This window comes from Lissotriton vulgaris, chromosome 6 (assembly GCF_964263255.1).
Source record: "Lissotriton vulgaris chromosome 6, aLisVul1.2, whole genome shotgun sequence".
Taxonomy (NCBI): Eukaryota; Metazoa; Chordata; class Amphibia; order Caudata; family Salamandridae; genus Lissotriton; species Lissotriton vulgaris.
Window position 1 is genome coordinate 1182576866 of NC_141694.1, and position 17852 is coordinate 1182594717.

A 17852-nucleotide genomic window follows, 5' to 3' on the forward strand; every position below is an offset into this window, starting at 1 on the left:
TCGGTTTTTTGGTAAGGGGACGTCGTCACTCACGGTTTGTTGCACGTCGAGTTCTTCGACATCCGACTCGTCGCCTTCCGACCCCGACTGATCCTCATGATCCTCTTCTTCCTCAAGTTGCTTGTCTCCGAACAGCTCCGGGATCGCCTCCGAATGCATTCTGGAAACCTCGTGTCTTCGAGCTCGACGATTTCTAATCGTCGACTTGGAGGAGAATGCTGCGCAGGCTTCGCAGTCCCTGGATTCGTGTTCAGGCGATAGGCAGAGGTTGCACACCTCGTGTAGGTCCTTGTGTGGGAACTTAGCACCACACGTTGGACATTTCTTGAAAGGAGTCCTTTCCATGGACTCCGGGCTTGACTGCGTCGAGAAAGGCCTCCTGTTCGTCGACGTAGATCAAAGTTTTTTCTTCAATGTTGAAGTCGAAACGGGCCGGAATGGAAATGAAACGCGTTCGATAACAATACCGTCGAATTGGAAAGGGAATACGCGCCGATAAGTCACTTCTTTTCGAAGTCGATCTGGAGCGTCTCAATCCTCATCCGAACCCGATGGCGGAAAAAAACAATCTAAGGATGGAGCCGATGCCCATGCGCACTACCAACCAAAGGAGGAGTCACCAAGATACAAAAGACTCTCCAAGAGAAAAACAAAGTGCAATCATCCGAGCCCAACACCAGATGGCGATCTATTCATAATGTACCATCTGCAGCCCATATGCCTCGAACACATATATCCCCTGTCTTCTCAAGTGTGCCACAACTTTTGCTAGATATTTAGTAAACATTCTTGGAGCTGATTTTATCCTGAAGGCCAGCACTCTGAATTGATAGTGAGACTTGTTCACTACGAATCGCAAGTACTTCTTGAGTCTTGGACTCATTGTGATGTGTAAGTAAGCGTCTTTTAGATCTATAGTTGCCATGCAATTTGCTTTTTGCAAATGTAGTATGAAATGTAGTCATCTTGAATTTTTGTGTTTTTATAAACGTGTTTATTTATGTGAGGTCTAGAATGGGGAATAGAGATCCGTCTGCCTTTGGAATTAGAAAATTTATGTTGAGTAATTTCCTTTCTTGATCTTTTCTCTGCACCTTTTCTATTGCCCTCTTTTACAGCAATTCCTCTACTACCATGAATAGATGTGATGTTTCCTCATTTGAATAGACCTTTTTTCTTTTTCACCTTGTTAGTGGTGTCTTGGTCAGTCCTATGCAATAAACACATTTTATGACGTTTAACATCCAATTGTCTGAAGTTATCTTCTCCACTACTGAAGGAAGTCTTTTATTCTGCATCCCACTGGTGTGTGTGAGAGATTTCCTCTGTTTGCCAAGTCACTTATTAGAGGGGGTTGGGCCTCCCCTGTGAGGTGGTCCCCTTCCACGTAATTGCCCCTGACAGTACTGCCACCCTTGCACCTGATATTGCCAGTCCTGTGAGGGTGGTGGTGATTGGCCGCTACTCTTGAAGACCTGATGAGATGTGCTACTAGGGAAACTACCTCTTCCTGTAGGTCTGCGTGATGGTGTAGCACCGCTAAGCATGTTTCCCCTAAATTGCAATGCTCCCATGGATTTTGCTGTCTCATTATCTTTCTTGAGCTGTTGCAGCCTTTCGTCCGCTGTGCCTCCAAAAAGCTGTTCACCATTGAAAGGTGTATTTATAATGTTTGCCTGCACCTCTGGTTTGAATCCTGAGATTCATGGCCAAGGCTGGCGCCTTAAGGTTGCTCCTGCCATCATTTGGCGACTTACGGTGTCTGCTGCGTCTAATGCTGATTTGAGGCATGTGTTAGCAATGTTCTTGCCTTCCTCAGCTAGGCTTGCCACTCAGTTTTTTTGTACTGGTCAGATAGGTGCCTCATGAGTCCCTCCATTATTCCCAATGTTGGTACGCATACCTGCTAAGGAAGGCACTGGAGTTTGCAATATGCCATTGATTGGCTGCGCTCCTCTCAAATTTCCTGACCATCAGATCTATTTTCTTACTTTATTTGTTTGGGAGGGAGTCTGACGATGGAATATTGGCTCTCCTCCTGCTGCGGAAGCAATGATTGAATCTGCAGGCACCGTTCACTTTTTGAAGAATGTTTATACTTTTTCTCAGTCTTCGGTGTCACAGCTCTGCACATTGCAGGCTCTTGGAAAGCATCCATACCTTGTGCCAGAACACTGGGTAGCATTGGGTGAAACTGGTTCCTTGTTTGTGACGGAATAAGAGTCTGTAGGAGGAAGCATGTCTTTCTTTTCCTCTTCAAGTTGAGCGCCATATTTGTCAGCAGCCTTCTTGATGATCTGACTGTACATTTCAATATCATCCGGAAGCTGAGGCTTCAACATATAACAATCAATCCCTTCTTCAGGGAAATCGGTTTTAAATTCATGCCATTGTGTCTCAGCATATTAAGAATCCTCTGATCTTCCCCCTCATAGAAGGATTCCTTCTTCCTGAGGCTCTGGTGTCATGGCAGGCTCCAGTTCCTCGACTTCCTTTTCGCCTTGCTCTTTCGGCTGCAAAGTTTTTTGTGGAATTTGGAATTACCTATGGGAAGCGTCAAAATCCTTCTTCTTTTGAATCAAAGCTGCCATCTCTGCCGTGAGTCTCCTCTTCTTCTTCACTTCTACTGAGCATTCTTTGGAGTGTAGGGTCGATTTTCTTTTCGACGCCGAAGAATGTTTCAACGATATGTCTATCGTCTTCCCTCCTCCCCATGTCCCTGTAGAGGGATCCGTGGGGTTCTTTATCATTAGGTCAGAATTCGCTCTGAGAATATTTCAACATCGAGGATCCCTTTTGTACTTTTGAGTCTGATTTTCAAGACACTGAAAACAAATGTTTTTAGGTGTTACCGGTGGTCTTTTTTTCTTTTGGTCTTGCGCGATTCTCCTTCGGCCACGATGATTCTCAGGATGGCGTCTGTAGCTTCGCCTTATGCACCTTCTGCAATGTTTTTGTCGCTCGTCAGACCAAGGTCTCTAAAGGATGGTGTTTGCCTCTATCCCTGCATGGCATAGTGTGCTTGTCTTTGCTTCTCCCTTGCCTTCAAAGTGTAGGAATCTTCCACTGTACCTTTATTTGATGATCTATTTCTGAATTTCTTACACAAACTTCGCTTGAACGTTTTCCTGACTTGTAGAGCCCTCATCAAAGCATCAAGACCCAATGGAAGATGGCACCCAGAAGTGGGAGCTTTCATGGAGGGCATATGACGTCAGAGGAGGCAGGGTAGGACACCAACTGGTGGAACTGTTGACACCCAACAACAACAAAAACAAGATATTGAAAAAGGACAACTACTATATTGGAGAATTCTGGAACCAACCTATAGATGGCGGAATAACACACAGCATGTAAATCCAGAAAAGATTCATGCTGCAAAACTATATATGCATGTGCTTTTGAGAAGCGCATCTCCTTTCCAGAAAGACACAAGTGAACAGCACACTGAACTGTCAGGGCTGATCTGGCCTTTTATTCCACTGTACATTTCCCAGGTGGGCTGGAGCTCTTGGAGGCTGGTTTTCAGGGTGAGCTCAGGGCTGTCGTCCCTAGTGTCTCTAAGACTTTCTCGAGCTCCTCAAGGTTAACTGGAGCAGGCACAAGGAGGCTTCAAGAGAGACTGAAAGAGAGGGAGGCGGGGACGGGAAGGGAAAGATAGAGAACCGGCTACCAGAGAGGGAGAAGAGGGAGAAACGGGAGAGAAGAGGGAGGAAAGGAGAGAAGAAAGAGAGAGAGGGTGGATGGAAAGAGAGATACTACACAAGGGAACGAAGGGAGCAGGGCTGGTTTGACCATTTTTACCAGGGTTGCTTTTGGCTCCACAGTCCGGCCTAGTCTGCGGTAGAGAAGCAAAATGTAATATTCTGATAATTCAATATATTGAACCTGTTAATATTATCCATGTATGGACCAAGTTGGGCCTTGCCTCCCTGGTGTTGTCAAATCTCATCACCTGATTTGTTTCATTTCTTCTGTTGCACCAAAAACACATCAAAAAGCCAAACCTTTAAGATAAAGAGTGAATAAAGACCTAAACTTGATCATACTTTACTGACCCACACCCTATGACAAACAGTGAACTGCAATAAATTACTTGATAAACCAGAGAAATGTGAAGGAGTGTCAGCAATAACACTGTAGTGGCTTTGTCCTTTGTAGCAACACTTATTTGAAGCTCCTTGTGCAGGTAACAACACAAAACCCGCACTCACCAAGAGTATACTGAGGATACCAAAATGCTGCTCTGGATTAGTCTAAACTACTTTGGAAATGGAAATGCCAAAATACCCTGATAAAAATCGCTGGACCTGCAGATTTGTAGCAGATGTTGTTATTCCAGTGAAGTGCAAGAGAGTCTAAAATGGGACTTGTGATGTGTCATATTTCAATACTAGTTGGCCTCAGGTTGAAGTAACCCAGTCTCACGTGAACGTGCCAGAGAAATACACTGAAGCCCTACATGTGTACCCTGGCTATGCGATCAGGCCGGTTCAGTATTTTATTGACTTGTGAAGAGGCCCTTGGACTTAGAAAGACTGACCACAAAATAAAAGTGTTCCATGTGGGAAAAAGTGAAAAATCCTCTGCTTTATATCAATAGCTTACGGGTACAGGAATCAAAGACCAAACACTTGTAGATGTTAGCCATTCTCTACTCTTCTTTCATGTACCTCAGACAAAGTTAAACTATGAACATCTACCATGCCAAACTGAACTGGAATCAGTATGGAGAATAACCAGCATATGTATAGGTCCCAGACTTTTGGAAGTCTTTCGATCTTACTCTTGAAAGCTCATCCTAGCCACCCCACCTTCATGAACCGCAGATAGATTCTCTTTAAACAAGCAGTGGCAAAGCCAATATTTCTCACATTTGCAAGAGCTTTTGGCTTTGCCATTATGCTTTAGCCATTTTGTAGACCAGCATGGCTGCTTGTTAGCATGGTTAAAAGTTAGAGGTGTAAAGGAGAGTGGCGTGGAGTGAAGTGTTATAATTTGGAGTGTTGTGGATTAGAGTGGAGTGTTATGGAGTGGCGTAGAGAGTCGTCGAGTGGTATGGAGTAGCTTAGAGTGGAGTGGAGTGGAATGTCACGGAGTGGCATAGAGTATTGTGGAGGGAATAGAGTGTCAGAGTGGAAGGGCATGGAGTAGAGTGTAGTGGAATAGAGTGTCAGAAAGAAGTGGGATTTAGTGTCATGGAGTGGTGTAGACCAGAATGGAGTGGTGTATTGGATGGTGCACAAAGTGGTGGAGTATACTCGTGTAGAGTGGAGTGGCACACAGTGGAGTAGTGTAGTTTAGTGGAGTGGCATAGACTGTCATTGAATGGAGTGGCAGAGAGTGGTGTGGTGTGGAATGGGGTAGTGTGTCTTAGAAGAGAGTGGAGTAAAGTGGTATGGAGTGGCACAGAGGGAGTCTTGTAAAGCACTGATGAGTGGAGTCTTGTCATTGACTGTTGCAGAGTGGAGTAGACTTTAATGGAGTAAAGCATCATAGCGTGGAGAATCGTGGAGTGCAGTGTCATAGGGTGGAATCTTGTAGAGTAGAGTGGATTTGAGTGCAGTGGTGTTGAGTAGATTGTTTCAGAGCAGAGTGAAGTGGCGTAGAGTGAATTGGTGTAAAGTCGGGCAGGGTAGAGTAATGAGGTGTAGAGTAGAGTGGTGTAGAGTGCAGTTGAATCGAACAGAGCGCTGGAGAATGCGGTGGCATAGAGTAGAATGGTGCAGAGTGATGTGGTATGGAGTGAAGTGTTATACAGTGTAGTGATGCAGAGTAGAGTGTTTTGGCGAAAAGTACATTGGCGTAGAGGGCAGGAGAGTAGCACAGAGTTGCGTGATGCAGTGGCACAGTGCAGTGGCATGGAGTGCAGTGACAGAGTGCAGTGGCATAGAGTGCAGTGGCATACAGTAGTGCTGTAGAGTAGAGTTCAGTGGCAGAGTGCAGTCTTGCAGAGTAGAGTGTCAGAGTGCAGTGGTGTAGAATATATTTGCATAGAGTGCATTGGTTAGGAGAGCAGTGGCGTAGAGTACAGCGGTGCAGAGTAGAATAGAGTAGCATAGGGAGAAGTGATGTAGAGACCAATGGTGTAGAGTGGTGTTGCCTGCAGTGTTGTAGAGTGGAGTGTTACGGAGTGCAGTGGTTTAGAGTAGAGTGGTATAAGGTGCAGTGGCATAGAGTAGAGTGGCGCATTGTAGACTGCAGTGGTGCAGAGTGCAGTAGCTTGGAGGGGTGCATGGTAGATTAGAGTGGAGTGATGTAGAGTAGAATGGTGTAGAGTGTAGTAGCGTAGAGTGCATCTGCTTAGAGTGACATGGAGAAAAGTGGTGCAGAGTAGAGTGCAGTGATAGAATAGAGTAGCATAGTGGCAGAGAGTGAAGTGTTGCAGAGTAGACTGTTGCAGAGTGCAGTGGTGTATAGTAGAGTGGCGAAGACAGCAGTGGCACAGAGTACAGTGATGAGGAGTAGAACAGAGTGGCGTACAGTGCAATGACTTATATCACAATGGTCTACAGTGCAGTGGAATAGAGTGCATTGGTTTTGATTTAAGTGATGTGCTGTGCATTGGCATAGATTGAGTGCTTAGAGTTTAGTGCAGGATCGTAGAGTAGAGTGGTGCAGAGTAGAGTTGAATGGCACAGAGTGGAGTGGCGCAGCATAGATTGACGTGGCGTAGATTGCAATGGTGTGGAGTGGCGCAGTGTGCAGTGGCTCAGAGTGCAGTCTTATAGAGTAGATTGTTTCAGAGTAGAGTGCAGTGGTGTAGTGTGCAGTGGTACAGAGTAGATTAGAGTGGTGTAGAGTGAATTGGAATAAAGTGCACTGGTGTAGGGTGGAGTAGTACAGAGCAGAGTGCACTGGCATAGAGTGCAGTGTTGCAGAGTAGAGTGGATTAGTGTAGAGTGGAGTGGTGCAGAGTAGAGTGGAGTGCCTTAGACTGGAGAGGTGTACAATGCAGTGGCAAAGAGCGCAGTGGTGCATAGTAGAGTGGAGTGGAATACATTGGCATAGAGTAGAGTGGTGCAGAGTCGAGAGGCTTTGAGTGAATTGCCGTAAAATGTGGTGTTATGAGTAGAGTGCAGTGACACAGTATGACGTGGTGCAGAGTAAAGTGGAGCATGCATGGTGTGGCAACGCACTGACTTTGCAAACATCTTCTATTGAAATGACCATTACATTTGCACAGACATTCAGTTTTACAGATAAAAGTATACAGTGCCATAGCGATATTGTGTTCAACTGTCATCACCTAGTGTATTGATTTGTTTTGATCATACTAAAATTTTTGTTTCCACCACACTTAAGATTTACCAAAAAATGTGCTTCCTTTGTGCTTTCCTAATTCTGATATATTATCAAATATCTGCACAGTTTAGTTACATGTATTTTTGTTGTGTGCTAAAAATAATAACATTCTACAGCCTATTCTCTCACATGGGTACCCAGCACGATTGTCACATACATCCTCTCACTTTCAAGTCAAAGAAAGAAAACATAAAACCAAGCTCCCTCAGACAACAGTGCCTGACATTTGACCTCTCTCTTTGAATGCACACTAAATGTGACAAGATAACAAAAAGATTTAATGGCCTGTTTACAGAAAGTGAGCAGTGGAAGAATATAGTAAATATGTGATGCTCCACAGGAGGGACAAATTCAAGCTGGGCAGCCTAAAACAAACAAAGCCAGTAAATTGAAAGCAAGCAAATGTGAGTAACAACCCACAAAGCCAATTGTAAGCAATGTGCAGCAAGTATTCACAGGGAAACTTTACAAACGACCCCCAAGATGTCGATAACAAACCAGACAGCTGCTCTGCCTTGTACACTTCCACCTAAAAGTCCCCTCTACCTATAATATGCTCATTCAGACCCCGGCATCCCTTGCATACTCCATTTTGCTCTGAGGTCCCAGAGCCCATCACGCAAAGGATGCACATAGTATCAGATCATCCTGGGGACTTAAGTTCAGGTAACAAACTTACTGGGCATCCGTGGCTTCTCAGCGGCTGATATTTACACACAGACTAGTCCACCAATGCTGCAGGCAATTGTGAAAGACGGTGCAGATAAAGCATTATAAATGTGGTATGGTGCCTTTAACCATGCAATCAAGTTTACAAAGAAACTCATCATCACTATCATCATAGAAAAACAATTCTGAAAAAGAATAAACATTACAGATTTTTTTCTAAAAAATACGTACAAACGTGAACCATATGGCTTGAAAAGTCTACTGACCAAGTACTGCTGTCATAGCATCTACGTACCTTGAAAATATCATCAACATTTAACTATGAATCAATAGTTTGGACTGCAAAAGTAGTAGCCTTACCTTTGAAAAACGTGCATTTATCCATTTTGTAAACGTTTTCTTTTGCACATCATTATGTTCTTCTGAGGAAAGAAACAGAAGATAAATGGTGAGAACACACTTAAGGGGTTAGAAGAGTATTTCTAAAGGTGCCAAAACGTTTGCAATTAGAATACTGCACACAAAACGTATACCAAGTTCACTTTTATCACCCTTGAACGCATGCCCATTTGTGTACAGTGCTTGGACGCCATTGGTCATTATAGGTAGGATAGCATACATAAATAAAAATACAGCAGAACAGTCAGTTTCTTTATACGTAGTAATGCAGGAAAGGTGAAAAATTAGGAAGGAGACAATATGGTATATACGACTGTTTGAAAATAAACGTATTGAGATTTAGGGATACTAAATTAACATTGGGGAAGTGAATTTGAAGAATGTTGGTGCTTCACAAAAGAAACAGTTGTGATAGTCCTTGAGGAGAGCCTTTTCGGGATATCATTAGTTAAAGTAGTTGTCAAATCTGGTATCTACACACCCCTCAGAATTGTGGTATGATACTTTATAGTGTTGCTAAGCCCCATTGAGTCATCTGCCAATGATTTATCGCCATAGTGTGGTTAATCGATGGCTCAACCATATGTCATATTTCAATGATGTGGTCAGCTTGTGCACCAGAAGTTCTACAACACAAACTCTTTCAATGGCAAGTGTTATCACAGTCTTCATTCACTATGTGGCTTCTCCTTCGGATTAAACTAGCACAATGGATTCTGGGAGTAAACACATTATTATTACAAATGTCAAGGTATCAAACTGTCTCCCTGAGACTTTCTGTATCACTACAGAGCATCCTGCTTTGTTAAACTCCATACAAAGCTCTGTCGCAGCAGGGAATCGACTCCTGCTAGGTCACTGTACTTTGTGATATCAGCACCGCTACACCTAGGGGGTACCTGGTGCCTTGTGCCACCCTCACTGCTCCATCGTGAATACCTGTTCTCAGGTCCTTAAAGTATTTTTGTGCAAGCAACAGTCAAAACATGACATCAATGCTAATTAACACATTGTCGCCGGTATGCAAATCACCCACAGAGGGAATCTAATCACTTTCTACCTATTTACAAAGAAACAGCTGTCAACACCGAACAATAATAAGCTGTGGGACTTTAGCACAATATTTTATTGGAAAAAAAGGAAGTCAGGATACCCCTGGGTAACAGAAGCCTAATTTCAGTTCTGTTCAGTTCATTTCAGCCCTTCATCAAAGGCCAGAATTTAGATGCCTGTGAAATATGTGCCCTATCTGAAACTATGCAAAGGTTGGGCTGTAAACCTCTCCTGTCTCTGGATACTAAAGATCTGAAGGTGCTTCCAGCTGAGAACCATGAGTGGCAGGAACAGCCGGCTCCCCATAGCTTGGGTTTCAGGGGGCAGAGATGGATTCACAGCAGAAACCAATGCTTCTTCTCTATCCATGCAGGGCGAGCAGGCAGAAGACATTCACCCATTGTACAGGATAGGTTCAACTCCATACCGTCTTTCTGACACAGAGTGAATGTGATATTAAAATTAAAATAAGCGTGGCGCCGGTGCCTATTCTGAACACCATCATATGGTGAATTTGTAACACAGGACATTTTGATAAACAGAAACGAAAGACTAATTTAGGAAAGACAAGAGCTATTAGTGTAGCAGTGGACGACCACCTTATTTGTACATATTAATATTTTCATAGTGCTTTAGAATACCAGAGTCAGATGTACTGCAACAATAAAATGGAGTCACTGTGTACACCACAAACTACCTACTTTGGTAGCGAGCGGACAGTGATAAAAGCTTGATTTTGAGCTTCCACCCACTCAGGGACACCATCTTAGAATTAGCCAAATATTTGAAATAATATGCAGCCAGGTGATCAGAGAAGCATGGTGTCTTCTATTGAGAAAAGGAAATAAACACAAGATTCATGAATATGGGTATCGCAGCTGCTAATGCAGAGTAAAACCGAATGAGGAATCGCTCCCTGGTGTGAAGACCTAGTACACGCGCAGTTAATTTAAGCAAAAAGAACGTGCAGAGGGTCAACCTGCGAAACCGGTGACAATCATATTTTTTCACATAATGCTTGATAACGCACAATGTTTGTCTTTCCAGTGCCGCAATAATGAATGGCAAAATTACCCCTTTGTTTTTTGTCACTGGCCACTCAAATTATTATTGTTTTTTTTAATTGATTGCATTTTCGGCGAGGTAAAACACACTTAGTTTGTTACTCAATATCATATCCATCAGTGTAACGAATCTTTCCACAAATATGCTCTCAGAATTGGCTGAAAAATATTCAGCGACATGCCAATAACTCAAATACATTCATTAATTTTAAATGAAATCAATTAGCACATTAAAAAAATAATTCTTTCATTACACTAAATTTTTAAAACTCAGTTTACGGAACAGGGTGAAGTAGGATAACAAGGTAAAGTGCCTCTAGGGAAAATGTCAAATTGCCATCTTTGACACTAAATGTATTTTATTTTTATTATAACACCCAGAGAATTTATCTAATCTGAAGTTCCACTACGAGTTGACACTTCTCTGTGGATATGAAGTTAGCAAGGCAGCTGAGCTGACACAAGCAATTCTACCGTGGGAAACAATACAATCTTCCCCGTTTTCAAATCAACAATGCAACAGACTCTGCCAAGGTCAGAGGACTAACTTGATCTGGACTCCAAACAAAAAACATCCTTCTCATTATACCCAGATCCAAAACATATCTTCCAACCAGACAGTGCCCAAGGCAGTAATGCTCCGAGTAACACAAATTGCAAAAATCAATACACAGGAAACTTGTTCATTTTCAGCAATTCACAGAAACTGAAAAACTATGCCATGAAAATCTAAGGAAATCGCAGCTTTCCGGGGTTACTAAAAAAACACTAAGCACACTTGAGTGACTTTGTAAAGATTGCAGACAATATTCTATAGTACCACAGGGAGAAAATTAGCAAAAGTAGATTTTTTAATCTTCCCCTTCCAGACCAATAAACTATAGGAGTGTACTGTTTCTTTTCCCACTCATTTTTTTCTACAATTGCTAAGTATTACTGAGAACTGTTGGTAGAAATGTCTACTGACCAGGATTGTGTGAAACGAGATAATTTCTAAATGTGGATCAATGTATTGTCCATGCAAATTCCACTTATTGCGCAAAAAAAATAGTGACTGGAGCCCAAGTGACTCGCTGACATTTTGAGTGAAAAAGTGTCTCTGCTTGTCTGCGGAAATGAGTGTGGGTGCTAAGTCCAATTGAAGGGGTGGAGGATAAGATTGTGCGTATATGAAATGCCTTGGTTGAAGCACATGAGGCTGTGAATACAGAAACATCAAGATTCACGTTCTGCTCACAGGCCTACCTCACTGACACCAAAAAAGAGCAAAAACAGACGTCAAACATGGACTGTCAACATCTAGACCTTGCATAAATGTCTGCCAACAAAATTGTGGACCTGCATTTAGCTCAAATCAAACAGAACCCAAATACCTTATATTGTAGATCTTAGTTGATCCTGTAGTCTAACTTAAATCGTATCATATAATAGAGGTGAGGGTATTAGGTGCAGGTTTGTAAGGAGATATTCACTGGAGAGGGACATTTTGAAGCCCATGGGCCCGGTTCACAGAAACCTTTGTTGGATACATCAGAATCACACTAGCAAATGGCTTGATTTGTGGATTTAAGATGCTCAAAAAGGATATCTTGCAACAATAATGATTTATTCCAAGAAGACACAGTCGCTCTTAGTGTATTATAGGAATTTAGAGAAAATTCTATTTTTGAAATGGAAAAATGGCTGCAGGGTATTTCATAGGCCAGCCAGATTCCAATCAGTCTTTGTTTGCGACATCAGCTGTATTAAAACAGTGAGTAAGTCAATGCCAGGCTTATCTATTTCCTTAGTGATTTTCACTTTCAGATGAGGAAGGAATTTAAAAGTGAAAAAAAGGAATGTGCCCGTGGCATTGCCATTAGGAGAGGAAGAATGTAACATTTTTAACAATTAGAGCTTGTCTAGCCCACAGCACTGGAGTCTGGCTGTTATGCTGCGTTTTTTTTCCAGCTTAATCATCGCAGCCTGTTCAAGCTTTTTTATGACTGGTTTGACAGCGCACCAAACTTCGACCTATTGTTACTAATTCTTTAAAATGTACAAAGTGGCTTTAGATTCACCCAAAAGAGTATACCTATCTCACTTCATGCTTTAAGGTGTTTGATGCCTCGTTCCGCGTCCTAAGGAAGCATGTGCCCTGCGATGCATGGGGATGTTTTACATCTTAAGGGTTCTCTGAATTATCACATGTTAAATTTACTCAGAGACGCATTGTATAAAGGAAGCAATTGTGTGGATGTTGCCCCAAAGGTTTTATTTTTTAATATTCTTTAGCCATGTTGTGCAGCTTGACCAAAAAGCATTCACAAAGCCAATAGAGTGCAAATGAGCGACCTGTTGACTTGGCCAATGCTTGTTTTACTTTTTATTGCAGCAGGCTTTTCTTTAATGTTTTAGTCAAGGCTCAAAATTCAAGCCAGACTCATTGGTTTTCACAATGCTTGTTGACCGATTACCCCGTCTTAATTATTTCAGCTCTTTGACATTCCAAGCCCCAATTCTAGGGAGTGACGGCTAGTTCATTAGAGCCCTTTCACTAGGACAAAACTCCAAACTGGGCAACCACCCTAGTTCACCGGTACAAGCGATCATGATCCTGATTCCTGATGGGAAGCCATTTTATTCTTTCTGTGTCAATGGCTTACGGTGGACTTCCATGGTCCTTGCCACTTTACTCATGGGTTAGAACACACTCTCAGGGTCTTGGCTTGTCAGTCACAGACCTGACAACTTTTGAAACTTTTTTACTGTGGGAAGAGGGGGTGGGGCTTTGAAGGGGCGGGTCTTTGATGGGGCGGAGCTTAGTGCCGAGCACAGCCTGAGGCACTTTTAAATTCACTGTCTCCAACCACACAACCCTTCTCACCCCATTTTCTGCCCTGCCAACACCAAAACAAAGCTGTTGAGGCTGCCGCCGATGTTCTGGTGTGGTTTCACACCTCAGAATGGACATCGGCTATGCAGAGCCTCAAAAGAATTTGATGGAAGCCTGCTCTCTGCACGGGTATCCAGCTAATTGTGTGCAAAACGTGTGATATCTGCTCTTCACCAGGTGACCGTCTGAAGGAAGCTGACATTGTGTGACTTACGGTAGCGCCGTGAGTTGATAGCTCTGCAGTCACTATTAAACCAAGTCACTGCAATTATGCAGGGGTGGAGGACCAGGGGCGGCTATAGGCTCATGGTGGCCCTGGGCAGGGAGCGTAGGTAGGGGGCTGCAGAAGAGGGGGTCCGGGCGGGACAGAGCACGGAGGCCAGTGAATAGGGGGGGGTCAAGGTGTTTGGAAGTGGAACAGAGCTAGAGGCCACCAAATCCCTGCCAGGGGCCGCCACACCAATATGTATCCATCCTCAGAGGATTATTATTATATAAAGGATATATATTGGCGTGGAGGCCCCTGGGATTTGGTGGCCCTGTGCAGGTGCACAGCTTGCACATGCATAGCTTGCACATGCATAAGGCCGCCCCTGGGAGGACCACACTATGTGGCAGGCTTTGCTAAATTATGTGGGAGGAAAAGGCACACTATGAAGCATAATGTGGCACATTCCATGGTAGCTTTGTTTTGTCATTTTAACACTCATCAACACTGTCTGGGCAAAGGTTTCATTAAGTTAGTACCAGTTTAACTTCGGATTAAACAAATAGCAATTGAAATGTGACCGGCTAACCTTTCCAAACGATCTGTCTCAGTGTGCCACCACGCGCTGAACGTTTTTTACATTAACTTTTGATTCATTTGAGCTAGAAATAAAAATAAATCTTGAAAATTGCACATTAGGCTGCAGATGGTAGAGTAAGTGGCAAATAAGGATGCATAGGTTCCCGGACACATTGTAACAGCACCTTTAAACTATGGGTCATAATCACCGACACAGAGCTTTTCAATTACCGGTGTAATTGTAACTGTAATTGCATTTATATAGCGCTTACTACCCCTGACGAGGTGTCAAAGTGCTTTTTGGGTGAGTAGAATGCTATTCCGGAACCCAAAAAGGATTAGTGGTGAATTAGTATAGTGAAATATGAAATAGATTTGATTGGTGGACATGTTAGTCTGTTATGTGGATTGAAAAGGATAGTGGAGGGATTGAAGAGGGGAGGGTTTGCATTTAAAAAGCGCTTGTTAGACCTGGTGAGGTGTTGAAGCGCTTTTTAGTGAGTAGCACGCTACTCCGGAATCCAAAAAGGATTAGTGGTGAATTAGTGTAGGGAAATATGAAATTCGTTTGAGCTGTGGACAGGTGTAACTCACACCTTCAAAGTTTGTAAACTCTACATTCAAATAATAGCAATTATTAATACATTTCAACATCATCTACATTTTGCAGATAACTGTCAACATTGGCAGTGGCTGTTCTAAGGTGAGAGTTAGAAAAGTGGTACATCTAGTGTACAATTAGTTTTAAAGTGACGAGAACTAGGACAGGCTTCTCCTGAACATAAGCATGAAGATGCAGCTGTTAAATATGAAAAGACATCCAAGGGTATGTGCCAAGCATTACATATCTGGATTTGCATCGCTATGCGAGGCAGAATACAGGATTATCACTTGACCGTGGCAGATTTCACATTGCAAGAATTTTCGTAAATTTAGCCAGATACATGTCTGCGTGACTGGCGCTAATCACAGTGTGGACAGTCAACATCCACAGAAGACAGTGATTTACAAAAGAGAATGTGAAATGGACAGCCCTTCTCGTGTTCTATAATTCCCATATAAGATATCCCTTGCATAATGTAAGTAATAAATCAGTAAAGTACGTAATAAGGAATAATAACGATAATATGGAATTATCAACAGGGCACCCTTTATGTAACGCTTCAGCGGTGGCCATAGGGGCCATTTAAAAAATAAAACCATGTGATGTCATCCAACTATAAATCAACTCTACTACAGTCACTTATCATAACATTCTCAGATCTTTTTATCCACCCGTGCTCAACTTCAAATAAATCAACAGCCACTGGATTACAATGCTATTGCTAGCATCAACACCATCAAACTCCTCAAAGCATACTGAAACATCTTGCCCTCTCCCACACCATCATGCACATAACAGACTAGTTACTCAAACAAATTCCCATTACCCTCCAATGAGTCTTAGACGTATCAAAAAACTGGTGTTACGAAATTACTTGCAACCAAACCAACCCAACCAGCAAACTATGTAAAAATTAAAGCCCTCACTAATATCATAAGCTCCGAACTCAAACCATCATTCAATGACCAACAAGCCTTATCCAACATGCAATCCAGATTCAATCCATACTATGGAACACAATCGACCCTACAATCGGGCATATCCGGGACTGTACTCAAATGGTTCACGTCCTTTCTACACAACCGGTCTCAGAAGTTCAAGATCAACAACGCATTGTCCTCACCTGTGCCCGTAACACTAGGCGTCCCTCAAGGTTCCTCCCTATCCCCCACATTGTTCAACCTCATCATGGAACCACTCACTACCTTGCTTTAAGCATCAAATGTACACTTCCATATGTACACCGATGACATTCAACTCTACCTCAAGCTACAATCCCCTGAAGACATCAAACTTTTGAATGCCACACTAAGAAACACCCAAGCATGGCTGGCCGATAATCACCTCAAACTAAATGCTCTGAAAACTGAGTTCCTTCGGATCTCACCCCCTGCGAAAAAGGCCATCACCCAAACCTGGCTCAATCATCTAACCCGACTCAATGTCCAGCCCACCATCGTGGACTCTGTGAAATCCCTTGGCATCACACTTGACTCCAATCTGGACATGCAGCAGCATATTAGCAAAGCAACTAAGGGAGCCAACTTCCAAATCAACACGCTGAGAAAACTCAAACCCTTCCTACCACCCAAGGACTTCCAAACTGTTGTACAAGCCCTAGTCATTCCTCGCATAGACTTCGGAATTGTGGCTCTCAGCGGGCTCCCCCTAACAACAACGGCACCACTAAGAGCTTCTTTTAACGCAGCCGCGAGACTCATCACTGGCTCAAGAAAACACTTGCATATATCCCCTGACTTAAAAGCCCTGAACTGGCTGCCTTTTGAAGCCAGAGTTCAGCTGAAAATTGCCTGTATGACACACTCGGCCGTACACCACAAGTCACCCAACTACCTCACTCACAAGCTGACTATATCAGGAGGCTCAAGATCCAACAGAAGCACAAAAAACCTCCTACTGAAACCTCGTAGATTCCGGAAGGAAATAACATACAAACGCTCCTTCTCAGGAATGGCACCTAGGATCTGGAATGCACTCCCGCCAGAAACAAGGCTTATCCCCTCCACTGTACTCTTCAAGAAAGAGGTAAAAGCCATCCTTATGGCTAAGTTCACCTGAACCCTATTGTTACTGGAACAATGACATTACACGGCTCCTATATTATCGGCTACCTGAGTGTTTAACTGGGTTATACTCTTTTTTGATTGCTACTGGATCAAAATCATTGCACAGATTCTATATTATTGGTTTCCAGATTGTTTATTAGGGTTTACACTATGATTTGATTGCTCTACTAACTTGCAATCCACTTACTACTGACTACTATACTGTTTTCAACAGTGTGTTTACTCACCCTCTGGGGTGCTATAATCTTATTCGACATTGCACGGCTTCTATATTATTGTTTCCTGATTGTTATTAGTGTGTATACTCTTATGCGATTGCTACCCTACCTTGCAACTCACTCACTACCGAATATTATATTGTTTTCAAGAGTTTGTCTACCCTACCTCCTGTTTCTGTAAAGCGCTCTGATATCTGCAAAGATCTTGTCCACGCTATATAAAACCTTATAAATAAATAAATAAATACACCTGTCAAGCCCATTCAAGACAGCAGACAGAGATATATACCAGAATACAGCCATCAACATAGTATATCAAAAGACTCCAATTTTCACCCCTTTTCTGAAATCTATCACACTCAAGTGGACTGTCCACATGCAGGAATACAACTAAGACCATCTCTAAGAGGTACACTTTCTGTGGGACTCCATTTAAATCACTTCAGGCATCACACAAAGGTTGTACCTGTGGGCACGATGCAATCTACTGTACGTAATTTTACAAGTTTTCTCATTCATCCTGAGAAGCTACTGAGTGCAAAGAGAATAAGAGGTTAACAAGGTCTTTTGCAACCAGAAAGGACAGAGAGGCCAAGGGATACTGCGAGTTTAAGCAGTGTAGTTGTTGGGTTGCAAAAGGAAAGAAGTGTGACAGTGAGAAGACTGATGCAGTGCGAAGGAGGACATGTGTCTGCTCATTTGGCGGAAACGGTAATGGGGTTATGGAAATTATTCAAATGTAAAATATAGGAGACGAAGAGGATATAGAGTAATGTAGGGAAGAAACACAC

General features: G+C 42.8%; 1 protein-coding gene across 4 annotated transcripts in view; it reads right to left on the reverse strand.

Moving 5' to 3' along the window:
- The window catches only part of UTRN (utrophin), a 1497630-nt gene that overhangs the window by 1199297 nt on the left and 280481 nt on the right, over window positions 1–17852 (reverse strand). For all 4 annotated transcript variants that reach the window (XM_086927281.1, XM_086927282.1, XM_086927283.1 and 1 more), the window contains one exon: window positions 8335–8396. In XM_086927281.1, coding sequence (XP_086783407.1) covers window positions 8335–8396 — 62 coding nt within the window. The remainder of the gene's footprint in view (window positions 1–8334; window positions 8397–17852) is intronic.